The sequence below is a fragment of the Gobio gobio genome (genome assembly GCF_949357685.1).
Source record: "Gobio gobio genome assembly, chromosome: 17".
Taxonomy (NCBI): Eukaryota; Metazoa; Chordata; class Actinopteri; order Cypriniformes; family Gobionidae; genus Gobio; species Gobio gobio.
The window spans coordinates 23,378,601-23,399,969 of NC_137110.1; the positions used below are offsets into that span (position 1 = coordinate 23,378,601).

Genomic DNA, 21,369 nt, shown 5'->3' on the forward strand with positions numbered 1-21,369 from the left:
AACACAAGTTACTTTGTTTTCCTATTTATTCACTGACAGCTCTCTTGTCCCCATTTTGAGAAAAATCGGGAGGTGGTGCAAAGGCATTGTGTTTAAACATTACGCTTATTGTAGTTCTAGACTAAGGGCCCTATCATACACCCAGCGCAATGCGATGCCAGGAGCAACGCAAGTGTTTTTTGCTAGTTTCAGCCCGACGCAGTTTTATCTTTTACGTCTAACGGCATGTTGCTTAAATAGCAAACGCACTCGCACCCATCTATTCGCCCATTGCGGCGCGTTGCTATTTTGAGGCAACTGAAAACGATTGCGCCACTGACCAACAAAAAACCTGGTCTAAAGTCAATAGCACAGTATTTTTTGTTATTTAAAAGGGCGCGTTAGTAATATGCGCTTATAGGCGTGTGCACAACATGCGTACACTCTGTTTATTACAACCCCAAATCAGAAAAAGTTGGGACAGTATGGAAAACGCAAAAAAAAAAAAGAAGTGATTTCTAAATTTACTTTGACTTGTATTTCATTGCAGACAATATGAACACAAAATATTTCATGTTTTGTCATTTGTAAATATGCATCCTTTCCTGTCATTCAGACCTGCAACACATTTCAAAAAAAGTTGGGACAGGAGCAATTTAGGGCTAGTAATGAGGTAAAATGGTTAAATAATGATGTGATTTGAAACAGGTGATGTCAACAGGTGATTGTAATTATGATTTGGTACAAAAGCAGCATCCAAGAAAGGTCTAATCCTTTAGGAGCAAAGATGGGCCGAGGATCGCCAGTTTGCCAACAAATACGTGAGAAAATTATTGAAATGTTTAAAAACAATGTTCCTCAAAGAAAGATAGGAAGAGATTTGGATATGTCACATTCAACAGTGCATAACACAATTAAAAGATTCAAGGAATCTGGAGGAATTTCAGTGCGTTAAGGACAAGGGCGCAAGCCTAAGCTGAACAACCTGTTCACTGCATCAAGAATCATCATTCATCTATAAGCGATATCACCACATGGGCTCAGGACTACTTTGTGACATCCACAAATGCCAGTTAAAACTGTACTGTGCCAAAAGGAAGCCCTATGTTAACAGTGTCCAGAAGCGCCGTCGACTTCTCTGGGCTCGGAGGCATCTGGGATGGACCATCACACAGTGGAAACGTGTACTGTGGTCAGATGAATCAGTATTTGAGGTATTTTTGGGGAGGAATGGACGCCGTGTGCTCCGGAACAAAGAAGAAAAGGATCATCCAGACTGTTACCAGCAACAAGTCCAAAAGCCAGGGTCTGTCATGGTATGGGGTTGTGTCAGTGCCCTTGGCAAAGGTAACTTGCACTTCTGTGAAGGCACCATTAATGCTGAAAAGTACATAGAGATTTTGGAGCATAATATGCTGCCTTCAAGAAGACATCTTTTCCAGGGACGTCCATGCATATTTCAACAAGACAATGCAAAACCACATTCTGCACACATTACAACAATTCCTCCTGGCTGCGGAGGAAGAGGGTACGGGTACTTGACTGGCCTGCCTGCAGTCCCGACCTGTCTCCAATAGAGAATGTGTGGCGCATTTTGAAGCGCAAAATGCGACATTGAAGACCCCGTACTGTTGCCCACCTTAAGACTTGTTTGCAGGAAGAATGGGATAAAATTACACCTGAAACACTTCATCACTTGGTGTCTTCAGTCCCTAGACATCTTTTAAGTGTTGTGAAAAGGAATGGCAACATTACAAAGTGGTAAATGCTTTACTGTCCCAACTTTTTTAAAATGTGTTGCAGGTCTGAATGACAGGAAAGGATGCATATTTACAAATGACATGAAGTTGACCAGACAAAACATGAAATATTTTGTGTTCATATTGTCTGCAATGAATTACAAGTCAAAGTAAATTTAGAAATCACTTCTTTTTTTTTTTTTTTTGCGTTTTCCATACTGTCCCAACTTTTTCTGATTTGGGGTTGTACACACACAGGGACGCGCAGCAGCACACACATATTTTTATATATAATAAAAATTAAACGATTCTTCTCTAGAGAAGCTCAGTCTTTCCGCTTGCAAATTCCGCCATGTAAATAGCGAATCCACCATAGAGTAAGCGAAACAGGCTTTTATAGGTAATGGGAGATGAGACTCTGATTGGTTTATTGTACGTTACGCTCAAAACACACCCACGACTCATTAAGAGACTAGGTACAACCCCTTTGGACCATGCACCTGGTGTGCCGACTGTTTTTTCTGTCGTTAAACTAGGGAAAAAAGTGGATTCGGACACGCCCTAAGTGCACCTGCGCCATGCACTTCAGACCATGTGCTCAGATCATTAAAATAGGGCCCTTAATGTGAGCATGCATTTACTAATCTCACTTGCGCAAAAAAAGATTCAGTATTCCTCAAAATGAATAAAATCAGTGAAATGCTAATCAGAATATTACGCAAATCTCCAATAATTAAATATGTTAAATGAAACAAACATTTTTAAGCATTTAATCTCACTTTATTGACCAGTGTACTTGCTGCTGACCTTTGATGATTCAGTTAAACCATAAGCTTTTTTTTTAATTTTTGTTTTTATTGGTGAAGTTAACTTTCTTCTCCTGCATCCTATTCTTCTGCGTCCAGAACGGCGGCACAGCTGAAAGGGCTGTTTGAGCGGCGCCCGCTACTGTACAAGCGTGTAATTGCATTTCCTTGAACCTTATTATTAAAATTTTGGTGTGAAAGGGCCTTTACATTTTCCCAAAAATAGAACTTTTTGGTTATAAAAAAAGAAAAAAATTACCGCAACTTTTTCTAGTAATGCAATTAGGGAGTAACGCAATATTGTAATGCATTACTTTTCAAAGTAACTTTCCCCAATAACTATAACAACTATCTCTCTCTCTCTCTCTCTCTCTCTCTCTCTCTCTCTCTCTCTCTCTCTCTCTCTCTCTCTCTCTCTCTCTCTCTCTCTCTCTCTCTCTCTCTCTCTCTCTCTCTCTCTCTCTCTCCTCTCTCTCTCTCTCTCTCTCTCTCTCTCTCTCTCTCTCTCTCTCTCTCTCTCTCTCTCTATATATATATACAGTTGCTCTTCTATATAAATATATATATATATACAGTTGCTCTTCTATATATATACATATATGAGATATATATATATATATATATATATATATATATATATATATATATATATATATATATATATATATAGAAGAGCAACTGTAAGGGACTTTGACCATCTGAACAGGACAGGCATCAGCACTATGAAATCCATCACAATAAATAAAAAGTATTAAATAACATTAATAAAATGGAGAACAATGTAAGAAACTGACTTTATTCTCAGTAAAAATCTGATTTTATTATAATTTATAAATTTTAAATAATTCACAAGAAACATTTAGGACAATATAATATAAAACAAACAGTAGCTACAGAGTGCATGGATGGCGGTAAGGAAGCACGCCTTCATTATGTGTTCCTGCCTAATGCTGAGTCAGGCTCTACTTGAAAAGAACGCTACAAATGACTAATCAAGGGCTAGGACACAACACAGCCTAAACAAACCATTGCCTCACCACCTCCAATGTATTCAAGGGATAGATTATTTTGAATTCTTGCTGCTCAGCAACACCCAGACCAAAAAAAAAATTACTCAATGGACAGCCAGTCTCTCCGTCCAATGCTTCTAATTTAAGCATTTAGCAAAATATAGAATCTGTTAATGCGTAACTTTGTTTAGTTTGATATTCATTAGATTGTTGAAGACATTTGATGGGACAAAAAAAGCACAATGGTTTGTAACTCTTGTGGAAAATTCCGTTTGGCTTAAATCTTCCTCTGATTGGAGTGTTTATATATGCATGTTCTGTGTGTCATCCACAAAACTTTATACATATTATTTACTATATAATAGTAAAAAAAAAAAAATTTATATTCATTTTAAATCGTAATGGGCTAATATTGTACAAATTACTATTTTTTACAGTATTAATCTAATATTAATAATATTATTAATCTTATCAGTTTAACACTATTATATTACCAATAACTAAGATTAGACTGTATCAAACAAGTGCAACATTAAAAGACGTCTTTCAAAAAAATCTAAGTTGAGCATCATCTCTTTTAATATATTAAAATATAATTTAATTTTAATAACAAGATGTGGGAAAATACATCTTCAAATGAAAAAGTGGATTTGAAAAAAGACAATTACTAATTACCGAAAGTAGTGACAAATGTAACATGTAAATAACTCTTAAATAATAAAGGTGCAACAGTAATTTATGTTTCTGTGATTTATGGCACTGGCCTATGATGGCAGTTGTCAGGGGTACCAACAAGGATACATCATCACACAAAAGCAAAAAGTTTAATTTACTATTGTCATTGCAAAAAGAAGAAAATTTAAACAATGGCACATTTAATATAAAAAATGTTGTCTCCCTTTTCTTTGGCTATTTCATCATCTACAAAAAATACTAGCTCTGAGTTCACCACGTTTAGCTGAGTAACTGCTCCATCTGGCCATGATATCAGCTGAGCTCTTGGATGTCAGGACACAACCTTTGTCACAATCTTCCATTCTACCTGACTCGACACCTCTTTCTCTTGCGCGCTCTTTCTCCTCCCCTATCCCCGATCTCACACAGACAGAATAGGACGCAAGCCTCTGTTGCTCACAGTGGCAGGTGCTGCACTAAATTGTTGCCCTGCAGCTACAGAGAAAGCACACCTCCACAAGAAAGAGCAATTTCAGAATTTCAGAAAAAAAGGCTTTAAACCCCTTCACAATACGAACACAGAGGACCCTGAGGGTGCCAAGCAGTGCACATCATTTGATAATTAATGAAAGGGCGGCAAACCTTCTTAATTCTTGTTCTTTTGGTGAAAGAGTTCATAGATCATTCATAAGCTGGTTATTAACGGGATAATTCATCCAAAAAGGAAAATTCTGTCTCAGTATTTTTTGTCCAATGTTGTCTGGACACCAACACTGTTCAAGATATCCACAGAAGAAAAATTCATACAGGTTTGGAATGACTTGAGGGTGAGTAAATTATGACAATTTTCATTTTTGGGTGAACTATCCCTTTAATGGGATGGGCAACAATGCCCACTGCCGTCTTGCATCAAAAGTTTGTTCTTCAGAGTTTAATTAGTGATTGGCAGGTTGCCATAGTTTCCACCTTTTCGAGCAACGCGAATGCTAGCTGGCAAGGGATGGAGTGTTAGCGTGCCATGCTGCACACCACACCCGATCTTTACTGCGAGGAAGATGGGGGCGGGTGGTGTTGTATGGGGGGTATTAATCACCAGATCAAGGGAAAAGATAATCCCTCAGGGCCAGAGAGGCAAAGCGTTGCTCAGTCTCTCCCTTTTTTTCCCATCTTTACTACCGGACAACTACATTCCTCTGCTGGGAGGGGAACCACAACCACCTAATTCTCCTGTGCGCCCAGAGAAAATCTACAAGGCCTCAACGTCAGGTCATACACTTAAATGTCAAACTTTCCATTGCTCTTCTGTTTTGTATAAACACTATGTAAGAACTCTACGTGTTGATAGAATCTGCCCGAGGGATACATCAATTTTGCTCGACTTACATCAACTTTAAGCAAATTAACAGTTGTTAAACAGTGCTAAAGTTCACTAGCTAATTTTTTACAAGATTTACATTTTTAGAAAAGAAGAGGATTTAATAGTTTAGACTTCTAGTTTTAAACTAGAAACAGATCTTGTCCAGAGTATAGAGAGGCAAAAGAAATTTGTTAACTTACACCAAAGAAGAAATTGTCTGATGTGTAGTGTTGTTGTAATTCTCCATCTTCATAATTCATTGATCCACTTCAGTCCCTTAATTTTTAAAAATTGTGCAATTAAAACACAATGCTACTTCTGAAGAACTTCAGATCGGAATGCGCCATTGTAGCAAAGCAAGGCTATCGTCATCAGGACTTTTATATTTAGCACTGTTCATCCGGACCAGGACATCCCTTTTGAAAATTGTTGCGACCAAAACTATCCAGAATGACCAGGGAAAACCCATAACACCCCCAATAAACAGTAACACCCCCACATGCAAGGGTAATGTAACAGTTTCTGCTGGGGCTTACCACTGAATTCCCCATTACTGAAATTATTCACTTGAGTGATCACACTAAACAAAACCAAGTTTCATATGTGATCAAATAATTGCGTTTCTCTGCTTAAGAAATTCATATGTGCATACAAAAAAATTGTTGGCTTTAGTTCAATATTTAAAAAATTGAATTACATTAAAAAGACAAACAAACAAACAAACAAACATAAAAGGAGCTAAAACAATTTGGCCAAATTTACAGAAATGCTTCTTATGGTGTTAAAAAGCGAACTATCTAATGCCACTATCAAACGCCTGTCTGAGACCATTCAGTGGGAGGTTTCAAAAAATCCCCATGTACATTTGTTTTAAACTTTGTGGGGGATTTTGGAAGAATTCAACAATGAAATGCTTCAATACTACAAGCAGTCGGAAAATAAGCTGTACAATGTGAAATTATAGAAAATGCAACAACACTGCAAGGCCTAGAGGCATCACCATCATACATTACCGGTAATAGACTGTATATATTTGGGTGATATTTTGAGCCAATAAGTAGTTATCAACTACCTGCATTAATAGAATGAATGAATATTCCCATATATAAAGCTTAGATATTCATTCGAGAAGATCAGAACTTGCATTTTACATAATCTGATCTCTTGAAATGTGTCAAGAAAAGGGTCACAGAGAAACTGCTCAGATCCTAATGACACAGCAATATCCTCCAGAGAAGAGAAATTGTTATTTAATTACACTTTAGTGCAGTTTTTAGTGCAAATCTGCAAATGTAAGTGTGAGCAGCTGTGTGTTTAGTGAAATGAAGTACTCACTGTAAGGGGCTCCTCAGGCCCACGCATTGTGATGCAGTCCATGCTAATCTGTATGGTATTGGATGCTGATCCGACTGCAGAGCCCTCAGAGAAGTTGAGCTCGATAGGCTGCATTGAATGTAGTGCAGACCTAGAACAGAGACCGGTAAATTGATTGATTACGGGTGAACAGTGTATGGGACTGAGTAGATAATGTTGGAATATATGGTGATATTTAATTTTTCATTTAATTGATTGAATCATTTCTTTATTAAAAAAGCTTGAGTAAATGTCATATAATTGATTTAATAAGTGGGTGTGACTACTTATAATGGTTAGGTATAATGCATTATAAAGGTGTTCATAATGCACTTTATAAAGCATTATATATTTTACATAAATAATTGTAACTAAATTTAAAATGCATTATATAATATTTGCAGATTCTTTGTTACATCTGAATTTGGTTTGTTTGTTGTGTTTTAATGCATTATACTTTCTGTTTCTAAAAGTGTAACAATAAATAGATAGTATTATAATGCATTAATAAATTGTGGCAACAATTATTCATGAGAACACACAGTCCTCTGCTGGGAGGGGAACCACAACCACCTAATTCTCCTGTGCGCCCAGAGAAAATCTACAAAATCTATAAGGCCTCAGCCTCAGCGTCAGGTCATTACAAGGCATTAAAAATACTTTTATCATGCATTAGGCCTATATATAAAGGCTTTAAGTAAAGTGTTTTACTGTATTATGAATTAAAGTACAAGTGAATTTATAAGGTACTTCATAACTCACTGGTCCAGCATCTCCAGTAGCTGGTTGATGACGTCTTGTCCGAGGATATCTGTACCCTGAGAGCCCTGGCCCTGTGACATGGAGGCCAGGAAAGAACCTTCAGCCCATGAGAGACAAGCTGCTGCTGGTTCTCTCAATCTAGAGAGATGGAAACAAAAGTTAACTCAAAATGTGTGTCCTCATACAGTCCCTAAATTTTTTTGGATACACTAACATTGTATTATAAACTAAATAAACTAAACATCTCTGAAGAAAATGTTTTGTTTTCGCCCATGCTAAAGTTATGTGCTAGGGTTTTTTGGTTACTTCTCCTAATTCTCTTTGATATTTATGTCATATTTGCAGCTCCTTTATTCATTGTAAACCAGGCAACAACAAAAAAAATATTTTTAATTATTTGAGTTATGAAAATCCTTTATTGTAAGCATGAGCAGCAGTATTAATTACGTTTGCCTTTACAATTGCTAATTAAAGTAAAAAAATGACTTGAACTCAAATTTCATTAGTAAACTGATACATTATCCAGTACTTCCAGGGCCAGATTTACCTTATGGTGTGACATTTTTGGACCCCCTGGCTCGCTGTCTGTTGTAAACCTCGTGTAACCAATACTGCTACTTTTCAGGAAATGGTAAAAACACAGTTTCTTAAATAATTAAACACTGTGTTGTCAAAGTTGATATTGTGGCTTTATATAAAATCATATATCATACTTGTATGTGCCATTAGGCTAGTGCTCAAATCAAGTTTCCAAGTTTTTGACCAGTGAATGTCCTGTTTTTTTCCCATCATTAGAATGGCTGCATCTGAGGCAGTGAGTGCATCGCATTACGTTTTTGTCAACTTACAGGTTATGAAGTTTATTGTAGCTGTAGCCATGTGTGCATATATATATATTTTTTCTGTCATTTGGACAAAATGTCATGTTTAGTATTGGCTATGAATCAACGGGCAAATACTAAAAGACACTCTTCTCTACTCCTCAATACATAAAACATTAGCCTTTATATATAGGGCCCTATTTTAATGATCTGAGCGCATGGTCTGAAGTGCATGGCGCAGGTGCATTTAGGGCGTGTCCGAATCCACTTTTGCTAGTTTAAACAACAGAAAAAGCGGTCGGCACGGCAGGCGCATGGTCCAAAAGAGTTGTCCCTAGTCTCTTAATGAGTCATGGGTGTGTTTTGGGCGTATTATGCAATAAACCAATCAGAGTCTCATCTCCCATTCCCTTTAAAAGCCGGTGCGTTTGCACCGGCGGATTCGCTATTTACATGGCGGAATTTGTGAGAGGAAAGACTGAACACTTCTCCAGAGAGGAATCCTTTTATTTTTTATATTTAAAAATGTTTGTGTGCTGCTGCGTGTCCCTGTGTGTGTAATAAGCAGAGTACGTGAATTGTGCACCCGCCTATAGGTGCATATTACTAACGCTCCCTTTAAATAACACAAAAAATACTGCGCTATTGACTTAAGACCGGGTTTTTGTTGGTCAATGGCGCAATCGTTTTCAGTTGCCTCAAAAAATAGCAACGCACCAACAATGCGCCTGAACACACCTCACTTTCAGACCAGCGATTTTTCATAAAAAATTCTTGCTTTAGACTGCTTTAGATTCGTCAATATGCATGCGTCAAGGTTTCAAGGGTCAAGGGTGCGTACGTTATTTTAGTCTATAAAGTTTTAAATATGGATATTTTTCTTACACAAACGCATTGCTTCGCTTCACAAGGCCTTTATTAACCCCCCAGAGCAGTGTGGAGCAGTTATATGATGGATGGATGCACTTTTATGGACTTTGGGCACAGATGGGCAAAAGTGCATTTGCTATTTAAACAACATGGTGCTGGACGTGAAAATGATAACTGCGTCAGGCTGAAACTAGCAGAAAACAGCGCTTGGTGCCACATTGCGCCAGGTGTATGATAGGGCCCATAGTGTTTCATGAGTATAGAAAACACTGTACATAATCAAACAACCAGTTCTTTATTTACCTTTGCATTGCAAACAAGCAGACGGTCCACTAAAATGTATACAGCACTTCTTTCACGATTGAGGCGGAGTGGAGTTATGAGGCTTTACTGACAGTTTGAAGATTACAAATTACAAGGTTTAATCCCAAATTGTTTTTATATTTTATGAAAAGCTGGTTAATAATATGCGAAAACCACAGACAGATGTAAAGGGTGACCAGTAATGTAAAATATGGAGATACGAGGCACAACAGCAATGATATTTTAAATGTTATTAATTCATAAAGTAAATGTCTTACAGAGTTTTAGCATTAGACTGAAATAAAAATAATAATTCCAAAAATATATATTATAAATATATTCTACTTTATATTCTTCTTTTATATCCCTCTTTATGTGTGTGTTATGGCGGTAAAAATGCACTGCACTTCTTCGGGATGTAAAAGCACAACCCATTCTTAATTACCCCTCCTCTCCCCCACAAAGGCCATGCTCTGTGCCTGTCTAATGCAACACCAATAACCAGTGTTAACATGACATTTAGGAGCAGTAGAGAGAATAAGACTGTCAGTGAAAACACGATGACCCTCTCCATCTGAAATATGACACCAAACCAGAGCCCGGCGTCTCATTGTTCCTGCTGAGAAGCAGCACACGCTGAGGACCAAGCAGAGCGGAATTCCCCCTCGCTGTCTATATGATAGCAACACCACCGCTATGCAGCATTAGGAATGTGTGTGGCTGAACTGGGCTTGGCTGTGGAAGGGGGTTGAAGGTAGTAAATGTATGTATCCGCGTGTGTGCGTGTGTGTGTGTGTGAGTGTCTGGGAGTTGGGGTGTCAACCCATAATCTAACGTTGGCACTCGGGTGTGGGGCCGGAATTCCCCTACATTCTGTGCTGTGGGGCGATATTAATATACTAAGCTATGTAGGCATGCCTAATAAATGCTGAATGCTTTTAGGTCGAAGGATGTCAAATTACTGTATCCTAGACAGACATACAAAGCAACACTAGTCTTTGATATCACTGTCTCACTGTCTTTGATATCACCTTTGAAAAGAAACTTCATTTTATAGTAGGTCTATTTATTCTGCCTAGCATCACAAAGCTTTTTTACATAATACATTTATGAGTTTGATATGACAATATGTGTTTGATTTGACGAGCTAGTAAAAACGTAACCTAACAAATGTGTTTCATCACATATTCATGTATAAATTCTTGTTTCTTAAAAGGGATAATTGCAAAATCCTTTATGCATTTTCTTTTTTCTGTGGAACACAAAAGAGTGTGTGTATATATATATATATATATATATATATATATATATATATATATATATATATATATACACATATATATATTATATATATATATATATATATATATATATATATATACATATATACATATATATACATATATACATATATATACATATACATACATACATATACATACATATACATACATATACATATACATATATATATATATATATATATATATATATATATATATATATATATATATATATATATATATATATATATATATATATATATATATATATATATATATATATATATATATATATATATATATATATATATATATATATATATATATATATATATATATATACATGTGTGTGTGTGTGTGTTGTTTTGACCCCTGTATTTGGAATGACATGAGGCATTGATGACAGAATGATGACAGAATTTTCTTCTTTGGGCGATTTATCCCTTTAAGGAGGGAAATGCCCATGTTCACTTTTTACAATGTAATAAATTCAATTAAAACTATATCCGTTTCCTAAAGGAGGAAAAATGGGAGGTGCAAAAGAAGCATTTGGAATACAGCTTACTTTTCATTTTCCTTTTGGGTTCCCCAAGCTCAGCTCTTCAGAAGAAAAGCAGGGTATATAATTTTTTTTTTTTTGGTCTTTGTTCAGCTGAAGAGGTGTGGCACAAAGTGAATGCTAGAGTTGAATTACTGGGACAACGGTGTGCTGCCAGGCCTGTCACTGGGGATAAAAGCTTTTTCAATGCTAATGTTTACTTTAAGCCTCATAGATATTGTCATTTGGCACACTGGAAGACACACAAATGCCAAGCCCAATGCGTCAATTGTCACGGTGCATCCACAGGTCCATACCTCAGCATTCCTACCTCCCATTGTAAGATAAAAATCTTAACCCCTCTGCATTTTACACTGTCAACCTGAACAGTCTAAAGGGGCTTTTAAGGAAGCAAGCAAATACAAATGAACACTGGGCCCTAACTTACTGACAGCTATTCATATAGTTAGCTCTATTAATGAATCCCTCACCCATTACAAGTAGCTAAAGAGAAGGTACTTCAGTATATTTATTAGATGTAATTTTTATAAAATAGGTGGGATCTAGATGCACAGCACTGGGTATGACATTGAGATGTTTTTTTGATTGTTTTTTTACAAAGTTATAAAAGCAACATAGGTCGATGTAGCCAGCCACCTAGAAAATGCATGAATCTGGATATTAAAATAAAAAGATGCAGTTCACTGTTATGACAAATGAATCTTGCTGCTATTCATTATTTCCCTTAGATTGTGCTATCATAAAAAAGCAACATCACTATCACTGTAAGTAATATTTTTACAATTGGTTGATTTACTTTTGATGTTTTTTCTGCTGCAGGATGCACTGATTCTGATAGATACCATATGCCAATAAATAGACAATATTAAAATTCAACACAATGGGGCAGATTTACTAACAACCCCTCTTTTAGCATTAAAAAACTACTGTCAGGATTTACTAAAGACACGCAGCGAAAAATTAGCGCTGAAAAGGTGTGGACAGTTATTTTTGCAGCTGAACTTATTGCATATGCATTTGTAGGAGTTTCCCTTTCAGGTGCAAAATTCATGGGAGGAGAGTATTTAAATGAATCATACAGGGTGATTTACTAAGATTTGCGGTCGTCAATTTAGTGGTGTTTGTGCCCTTATTTACTGCCCAAAAAAGCACGTCTTAAACCAAAAGCTAACTGGTAGATTGCGTTGATCATTATGGAAATGATCCGGCTGCGTCTCTTTTCTTTAATGATGCGCGTATCAGTAGATCAAGCGCAGAACTGTCCAATCTGCGCTTTTATGGAATTGCGCTCTCACGTTAATTTGCCCCGTTTAGTAAATCTGGCCCTATATTGTCAAAATAAATGACAATTTAAAAAAAAATAATAAGCATCACAACTATTGAATATTATTAAAATAATTGAGATTTAGCAAAGACTACATTTAACAGTGTCATTAAAATATTAGCATTTTAAAAGATCTACATCTACAGGGATAGTTCACCCAAAAATTTAATTCTGCCAAAATTTACTCACTCTCAAGTTGTTCCAAACCTGTACGAATTTCTTTCTTCTGCTGAACACAAACAAAGATATTTTAAAGAAAGTCAGTAACCCAAAACAGTTGTCGGGCCCCATTGACTTCCATGTTTTTTTTTCTTTTTCTCCATACTATGGAAATCAATGGGGTCATATCTTTGTTTGTGTTCAGCAGAAGAAAGAAATTCATACAGGTTTGGAACAACTTGAGGGTGAGTAAATTATGACAATTTACTATCCCTTTAATTGGGATTAAGGTAGTGATATAATTGTAGTTTTTTTTAAACAGTTAAAAAAAACAAGAAAACAAGCAACAATTAAGCTTCAATTAATTTTCCTTGTTCATTAATTATCTCTAAAAAAGGCTCATAAACGTTGCAATAAGAAGTGACAAGCTATAAAGAAGCGGAAGCAACTTAAGCAAAGTGTTTATGTCGAAGGGGTATGTCATCTATATCATATATCATGGAAGACTATGTTTCATTTATAGTGCTCCGAGAGTGCTAAATGTCTCTACAATTGTCAGTACGCTTAGATTTAGCTTTTGCTATCACACTCAACAAAACCACAAAACAAGATACTACTTCTCTTATGTCAGAGAATGTAGTGGCTAATAACCTTACACAAGGTTCCAGCAGCTCTCTGTATAGGGATTACATGTCTCTCTCGCTCTCTATCATTGATATGTTATTGCATTTAATATTGTCAACATTACAGGTTGGTGAGAGCATGAGGACTATATAGGTCTCCAGCAGGTGCTGAGTGGCTGCTGTCTCAGGTCACACATTGCGACAGACATGTTTCAGATCCCTGGCTGAGAGCTGGGTTGACAGCCCTAGGGTCATGACATCATCATCATCATCATCATAAAACCTGTGCCAGGGGAATAATCCAATTAAAGTCGAGAGAGGATGCGTGCTCGGCAAAAGGTCCAAAAACAAAGGATGAACGGATGCTAGATAGTAGCTAGAAATACAATATGGTTGACAGGGATTTTTAGCCAAGAATGACATCATGGTCCCACAAAAGGTGCAGCACCCATGCGCGAAAATATCCAGCTTTGATTTACACCCACAGAAATGACAGATGAAGTTTATGGGCAGATTTCTGATCCATTATCAGCTAAAGTGGGAATGGCCATTTCATCAATTAAATATCTAGACACTTTATGTTTACTTAATAATTGGATCAAACATAATAGCATTCATAAAGCCTGATAAGAACAAATAGTGCAACCTGAAAATGAGTAATTCAGGAGCCACACAGTGAAGGGATACGGTTTAAGTTTGTCATTCTCTGTCAAATTACTAAAGCCTATATATCTGTCATTATGTCAGCCATCACACCCCAAATTTAGCCAAGGAACCATGCTTCTTATCCTCATAACAGGTAATAAAAACCATAAAGAAGATTTTAGTGAGACAAATAATCATTTCAGGGCTTAGCTTCAATTTTACACCTTACATCAACTTCTTGGAGACAATAGTCAACTGTAGTTTTTCATTGTGGATATGTGTAGGGTGGGTTTCATCTCTAGTGGTAGCTTCTTTGGAAGCTGTGGGTGGGTGTCTGGTTACTGGGGGAGTTATGCATTCTGCCTGAGGGAGAGGCTGCACTGCGTCCACTTAAACACAGACCAGGCCCCTCGCAGACAGGACGGGGTCAAAAGTCACAGCTTAACAGGGCTGCCCATTGTCTCCTGACAGGTTGGGCACATCCAGCGATGAAAATGCAATCAAAACAAACAGAGCCCAGCAATCTGGGGAGACAAGTGAGAGGGGCTCCTCCACTATCTTCATTAATCAGAGGCCAGGTAACGTTCAAAGGGATCTGCCGACCCCTTCCCTCATCCCTCAAACCCGGGTCTGCAGGATGGACATGGTGGCTTAGACAAAAGAATAGTGGCCCCATGAGTTTTCTTCCATTTAGGCGCGTGCTTTCATTGCGAATGGGTCCAAATTCTATTCAACGTGTCAAAGGAGAGAACTTTCCCAATCTCATGACTTACTTCACTCTGCACTTGTAATTTATTTGTTTTTAAATGTTTAAAAAATGTATGTCTGCTTGCCAATAAGGACAAGTCGTTAAGTATCTCATATACAAGCATAACAGAGTAAACAGGCTTCAGACAATTTGATTTAACTGTTTGGCAACTAAACATAATTTAAAAATAATTAAATTTTTGTCAATCACAAAATCTACTCAACATTTCACCCCATTTGATTATCACTCCAAGAGGGTGAACTTTAAGAACTAAAGTTTGGATTATATTTTAAATATTTTAGTCTGAGAAGAGATTTGGAGCACTTGACTTGGAAATGTATGTTCATTTTATTCTGAGAACCTCTGTGGATGTTTTTTTTAATCTTTACACATCTGTTTCTCTTGTTTTGTGGTGTAGATTAGTCCTGCTGATAGAAGCCAGATTAGTCACAAAAACAACCGTCTCTGCAGGTATACCCACATGAGCTCAAATAAGACCTAACAATATAGTGGTAAGGGAGACCGCATGTTGTCACACAGGGCAGTTGTCACAAAGGATTTATGACAGTAACCAAGTCCAATAACACGTGTGATTTCTCTAACAGTAGTTTTGTACGTTGGTTAAACTATCATTGTAATATTTTCTTTGCCTTAACTGTAAGGTAAATAAATGAACACAATAAAAACTGGCATTCAGGCAAGTGTCAAAACTATTAAGGCAGATTTTAAGCAAAATGTTGTGTTCTTTCAGGTCAGGGCAAGTTTAACTAACACTTTTACTGGATCTAGTTGTCCCATGTGTTTAACATTTTACAGATTTTCACAATTTATTGAACACATTCTTTTTTTAAGTCTTTGTTTTATATGCATGTATTTTATATTTGCAATTTTAATGTTTAATCAATTGTCAGTCTCTATTATTTTACCAATAAATATAGCAGGTTCCCTTGTGACAACCTTCCTCATAGTGTGACATCATGCCTCACTGCATGTTTTTCCTGAGCTGTTTTTTTTTTCAGGAAGTAAAAGAGTGTAATAGTTTAAGTGGCCAAGACTTTAAGTTATCTGCCTTTACAGAAATTGACAACTAGCTCTTCTAAATCATAACTGTACTAATTACATGGCTTTCACCTGAAATTTAGGTATTAGAGTAACAACCTTTTTACATTCAAGATAAAGTATGGTGTTCATGTTACATAATCTATCTAACCATAACAATTTATTTAGAACAATCTATATTTAGAGCAGCAAAGGAAACCTGGCATTTGAAAATGTATGTAGTATATGAAATTAATATTTAAATTGCCTTTTTAAAGAGGTGCCAATACTCCATTGAAATGGAATACTACATTAGAACGTCATTAACGGATACAAGCATGAGAATTTAATCCGTAGCTATTAATACAGCAGTATTTATTTAGAGTTGAATGCTGTTCAGATCCACACAAACAAATGTCCAGTAGCGAGTGCATGAAGAGCTATCAAGCAAGCAAGCTGAGGATTTTAAGTATCTAGACAGTTTACCTCAAACTGCACAAAGCGCTTCCTTTCGCCATAAGAACGCTACACCTATAAATACCATAGCCAGGCAGCAGCTGGAGAACCAGACAAAACTGTTAGCACCTCCAGCACGTCTCAGTCCAGACAGCAGCTCTTTAATGTTCTGGACCATAGAAACAACCACATGTTGCTTTGCAATGTGTGCTCATATCTATTTACAAATGAAGCCACTAAATAAAACCATGTGTGCATGCCCAAGTAAGTGGTCAAGATAAACCTGGTGACCTTAAAATGGCTTTTCAGAATTGGCCAACAAATTGGCACAAACAGTAGCTCCTGTCTTACCGTTGAAAGGCTCGCTCTGGGCAGAATTGTACTGCTGCATAAGGAGAGGTCATACTGCCAGACTGGGGTCTTTACTGAGGTCGTCAAGGTTATCGGCAAGTGGCCCAAGCACATGTATTACAGCAGATCTGGAGTTATAAATAAATGAAAAACATAAAAAAACATAAATAAAAACAAAATTGTGAGGCAGATTAAAGTGCTAGAAGGTCAAGTGCACAGGAGTGAATCAAGTGTGGAGGATGTTTTAATTTTGGTTGAATCTTTCTACAGCCCACAAGCAAAGGGGTGGCGTCAATGCCAACATGCTGACCAATCCCTGACAACAACTGGACATGGTATCATACCCATTCAGTTGCTAGGATATAGATATTAAGCAACAACCCCCACCCATTCCATTCCTAGCCCATGTCCCCAGCGATGTCTGTCTAAGCACTAACCTGAAAAGCACATTCCGCTGTCCATTCGCTGGCTGCCGTTTCTATCCAGAATCCCAGGAGCTTTCAGACATGCGTGGTGATTGCATCACGCTAGCCGCTAACTTCTATTTTAACCTGACCAGGTGAAATAGATGTCACATCAAACAGCCCTCGATGACCACGGTGGCTTCCTGACCTGTCAATAGGGCTGAAACTCTGTGTTAGAAGTTTATCGCCCTGCATCCCTTCATCCGCCAACATGCAGAGCAAGCGCCTGTGACATGACAGACTAATCTTAATTGGCGGATTCCTGCTGTCATTGAATAAGATGAATAAAACTCAAACTGATGCTCTCCTCTTGATGTCAGCTTGTTGGTTGCTACCAATTCTACACTGCCAATTAAACTAGAACTGCTACTGTATGTCCTTCAATGTTCAACACATAGTTGGATGGTAAAAGTCAAGACATCATTATGCACACAGAAATGATTGAAAATTCTCACCTGGTTTATGCCTGCCGATGGTATAGTCCAGAGGCTGTAAACTTAGAGGTGTTTTGCGGTTTTTAGGGGTTGAATTGCAGATGAATCAGAGGTCTAAAATAAAGGGGAGGTCACAGAGGGGAGAAGGATAATAAATAGATGCTGGGTATCCAGGGAACACGATCCAGTGTGCCGGACTTTTGTACCTTTAAAGAGAGCCTCAGTCAAGTGTCTTCCTTCTTCTATCCTATTCCACCACCCATAATTAACTATAAAGGGAAACCTTATAAAGTGGGCAGAGTGTACTAAACTATTGTGTTTAGGACATAGTCTGTTTGTACATGAATTCTCGTTCGCAACCCAGTTTACTAATCTGACATTTAACAACAAAAGTGAAAAATGAAGGGCAGGACTCAATGTTATCCATTAGGAATTGACTAGATTCTGAAAACTGGACGTCCCATACCAGAATGGAACTAGATCCGCTTGTAGATTTGCAGTATTATCCAATAGCCTATGCAAAAGGATTTAGCAAAAAAGGAAAGGTGTTTTGGTAGAAGAGCATTATATTATATTTTGGTTAAAGATTACCGAGGACAAAAATACAGATTTTTTTTAACTTCATGTTGACTTAAAAGTCAACATGAAATTAAAATGGACAATTTTTAAATATATTGCAGTATTTATTATAAATGATTTATCTGTGCATATCATTATATTTTTTAAAGTCATCTGCCCCAATTTTAAAGGGATAGTTCACCCAAAAACGATTTTTTTTATGTTTATCTGCTTACCCCCAGGGCATTCAAGATGTAGGTGTCTTTGTTTCTTCAGTAGAACACAAATGAAGATTTTTAACTCCAACCGTTGCAGTGTGATAGTTGTATAATGCATGTCAATGGGGATATTTTAGAGTATGAGAGCAATGAGAATAAAAACACATAGACATACGAATCCTTATTAAACCATGCGGCTCGTGGCGACACATTGATGTCTTAAGACACGAAACGATCGGTTTCAGCGAGAAACCGAACAGTATTTATGTTATTTTTTTACCTCTTATCAGACGAATGTCATCTAGTATTCCCAGCGCCATAACTTCCGGCAAATAAGGTCAAAATACTGGCGCGATCAAAGATATATATACGTAGATGCCTCATTCGACTGATCCGCGCAGGCACTAATGAGGAATCTATGTATATATCTATGATCGCACCGGTATTTTACATGTATTTTGAACTTTTTCGCCGGAAGTAATGGCGCGGGGACGGCTGATGCAGAGCCATAGAAAAAAATGAAATACATTTTTAAATATGGATATTTTTCTTACACAAACGCATCGATTCGCTTCAGAAGGCCTTTATTAACACCCCAGAGCCGCGTGGAGTATGTTATTTGATGGACAGATGCATTTTATATGGACTTCAAAAACAGAGCAACTATTACTGCTATTATAATGCTTGGATTAGCCAGAACATTTTAAATATAACTCAAATTTTATTCGTCTGAAAGAAGAATGTCATATACATAGGGTGAGTATAGGGTGAGTAAATGGGCTAATTTTCATTTTTGGGTGAACTATCCCTTTAAGTTGGCATGAAACGGAAGTTGCGTTAGTCTTTCCTTCCATATTATGACATACTGTATATCCAAGTGAAACGGTTTCTCAAACAAGATAAAATGTAGGGTGGGACTCATTTGTCCCTGGGAATTGATTGGATTGTTGGATCGTTGTCGTTTGCTGTTGCTGTGATCTCCTGTGAGTGAAGGGTTGTCCCTACCTTGAATATTGTAACTTCAGTTTCATGCCGACTTTAACCAAAGCCGCTTTAAAGGAAGCCTTCAATATTAGCAAATAATACGTAAATGCATCGGTACACAGGGAAGGAGACCAGAGACCTTTCTTTTTTTTTTTTAAATCAATGTCAATGAAGTTGAGGCACGAAGAGAAGTCACAAACAATTTTGCCTATTGTGCCTATTTTGCCTATTTGCCTACGGCTATTGGATAACTTGAGCATTGCATTACAGCCTTAATGTCTTAAATTCCTGTAGTTTTACGACAGTCAAATGCAATGACATTAAGGCTGTAATGTGATTGGTTATCAAGGCACACATGATCCAAATGAACTGTTACGCTTTCTCCAATGGTAGAGCCACAGACCTAATAAGACAACCTCCCAATCTAATGTCCTTTGATATATCTTTCCCTACACATGCCAAGCAGCAAGTTATTTTAGACCAACCCCCCTACACACACCCAACACACAGTTAAGCATACACTGCACACACCCAGTCAGATAACTTTACAAACATCTGCAAATTGTGTGTCCTCATTTTGCCATTCCTGAGCCGAATCCAACTTTAACTAATGTTTTGCCCTGCTGTACTTGGCTTTAGTTCATGGATGGTGGCAGATTCCCACATGCCCACAACCAAAGTTAAAATACTTTGAACTTAATTGTCACTTGATACAATTCCAGACTTTTTCCTGTTCACTGGATAAATATTAAATAACTAAAAGCATCAGAAAAGTGTTTTCTGCATCTCTTTAAGGAGGTAGAATACTTCAATGCCACGGCAAAATAAATCTTACCCGTGTTGTGAATGAGTTTGCAATCTGAGTTGAATGTGATAAGATTAAAAAAAACATTTAGGGTAAAATATTGCAAGAAAATGTGCCTGTCTATCGAGTTGTCCTTGACGTAGAGTAAAAACAAACGCATAAGTGTATCCCGATTCACAAATAAAGGATCCGGTTCTTTTAATTAATCGTTCAAAAAGAATCACAAACTCAGGAATCATCAGGTTTAATCCTTCACTGAATGAACTCATTGATTGTGTCTTAAATCACACCCTATACCCTTTAATAGGGCACTATTTGAGGGGACAGCCATTTGTAGTGGTGTCCGACACCATATTGGACATTATCGAGTGCACTCATTCAATCCCATAATGCACCGCAATAACAAGTGTACAACCGAAACACACTCAAAGGCGGCAGAAGATGGCGCCGCGCAGCTAATTCATCCATCCATCCATTTTCCAAACAGCAACGTCATTGCAACTTTCAAGGCCCATAAATGTAGTAAAGGCATTGTTAAAATAGTTCATGTGACTACAGTGGTTCAACCTTAATGTTAGGAAGCGGCGAGAATACTTTTTGTGCGCAAAAAAACTAACAAAAATAACAACTTTGTTCAACAATTTCTTCTCTTCCATGTCAGTCTCCCAGTGCTTCCGTGTTCTACGTCTGAACTCTGGCTCACTATTGGCCGACGCTGTTCACACGAGCACCAAGATGCATGCGTGTGCCAGAGGTCTGCTACCCTTGCGGGTTTCGGGTCGGGTTCGGGTTCGGGTTAATGTTTAATGAACAGCCTTGGGTTCGGTTTTGTAACTAAGAACTTGCGAGTGTCAGGTCGGGTTCAGGTTAATGTTTAAAGAACAGCCTCGGGTTCAGGTCGGTTCGGTTTTGTAACTAAGAAAAAATAAATCGGCTGTATATACATATAGTTTGTGTGCCGTGTGCTTTGCCTGGTTGCTGTGTTCTGACCGAAAGAGAACGCGAGAAAGAGAGAAAGCATGCGCAGAAATACATGCATGCATCA

General features: G+C 37.4%; 1 protein-coding gene across 7 annotated transcripts in view; it reads right to left on the reverse strand.

The window, feature by feature from the left end:
* The window catches only part of tp63 (tumor protein p63), a 46,815-nt gene extending 29,698 nt beyond the window's left edge, over nt 1-17,117 (reverse strand). For 5 of the 7 annotated variants that reach the window (XR_013818360.1, XM_079841835.1, XM_079841824.1 and 2 more), the window contains exons 1-3: nt 16,862-17,117; nt 7,682-7,819; nt 6,902-7,031 (exon numbers count right to left, since the gene is read on the reverse strand). Coding sequence is in view for 6 of the 7 variants with exons in the window: in XM_079841835.1 (XP_079697961.1) it covers nt 6,902-7,031; nt 7,682-7,819; nt 16,862-16,914 (321 nt within the window). In the remaining variant the exon portion in view is untranslated. Of the gene's footprint in view, nt 1-6,901; nt 7,032-7,681; nt 7,820-16,540; nt 16,627-16,861 lie in introns of those variants that run through there. The other 2 variants (XM_079841836.1, XM_079841833.1) reach the window with 2 other exon arrangements.
* Nucleotides 17,118-21,369: the final 4,252 nt, after the last annotated feature.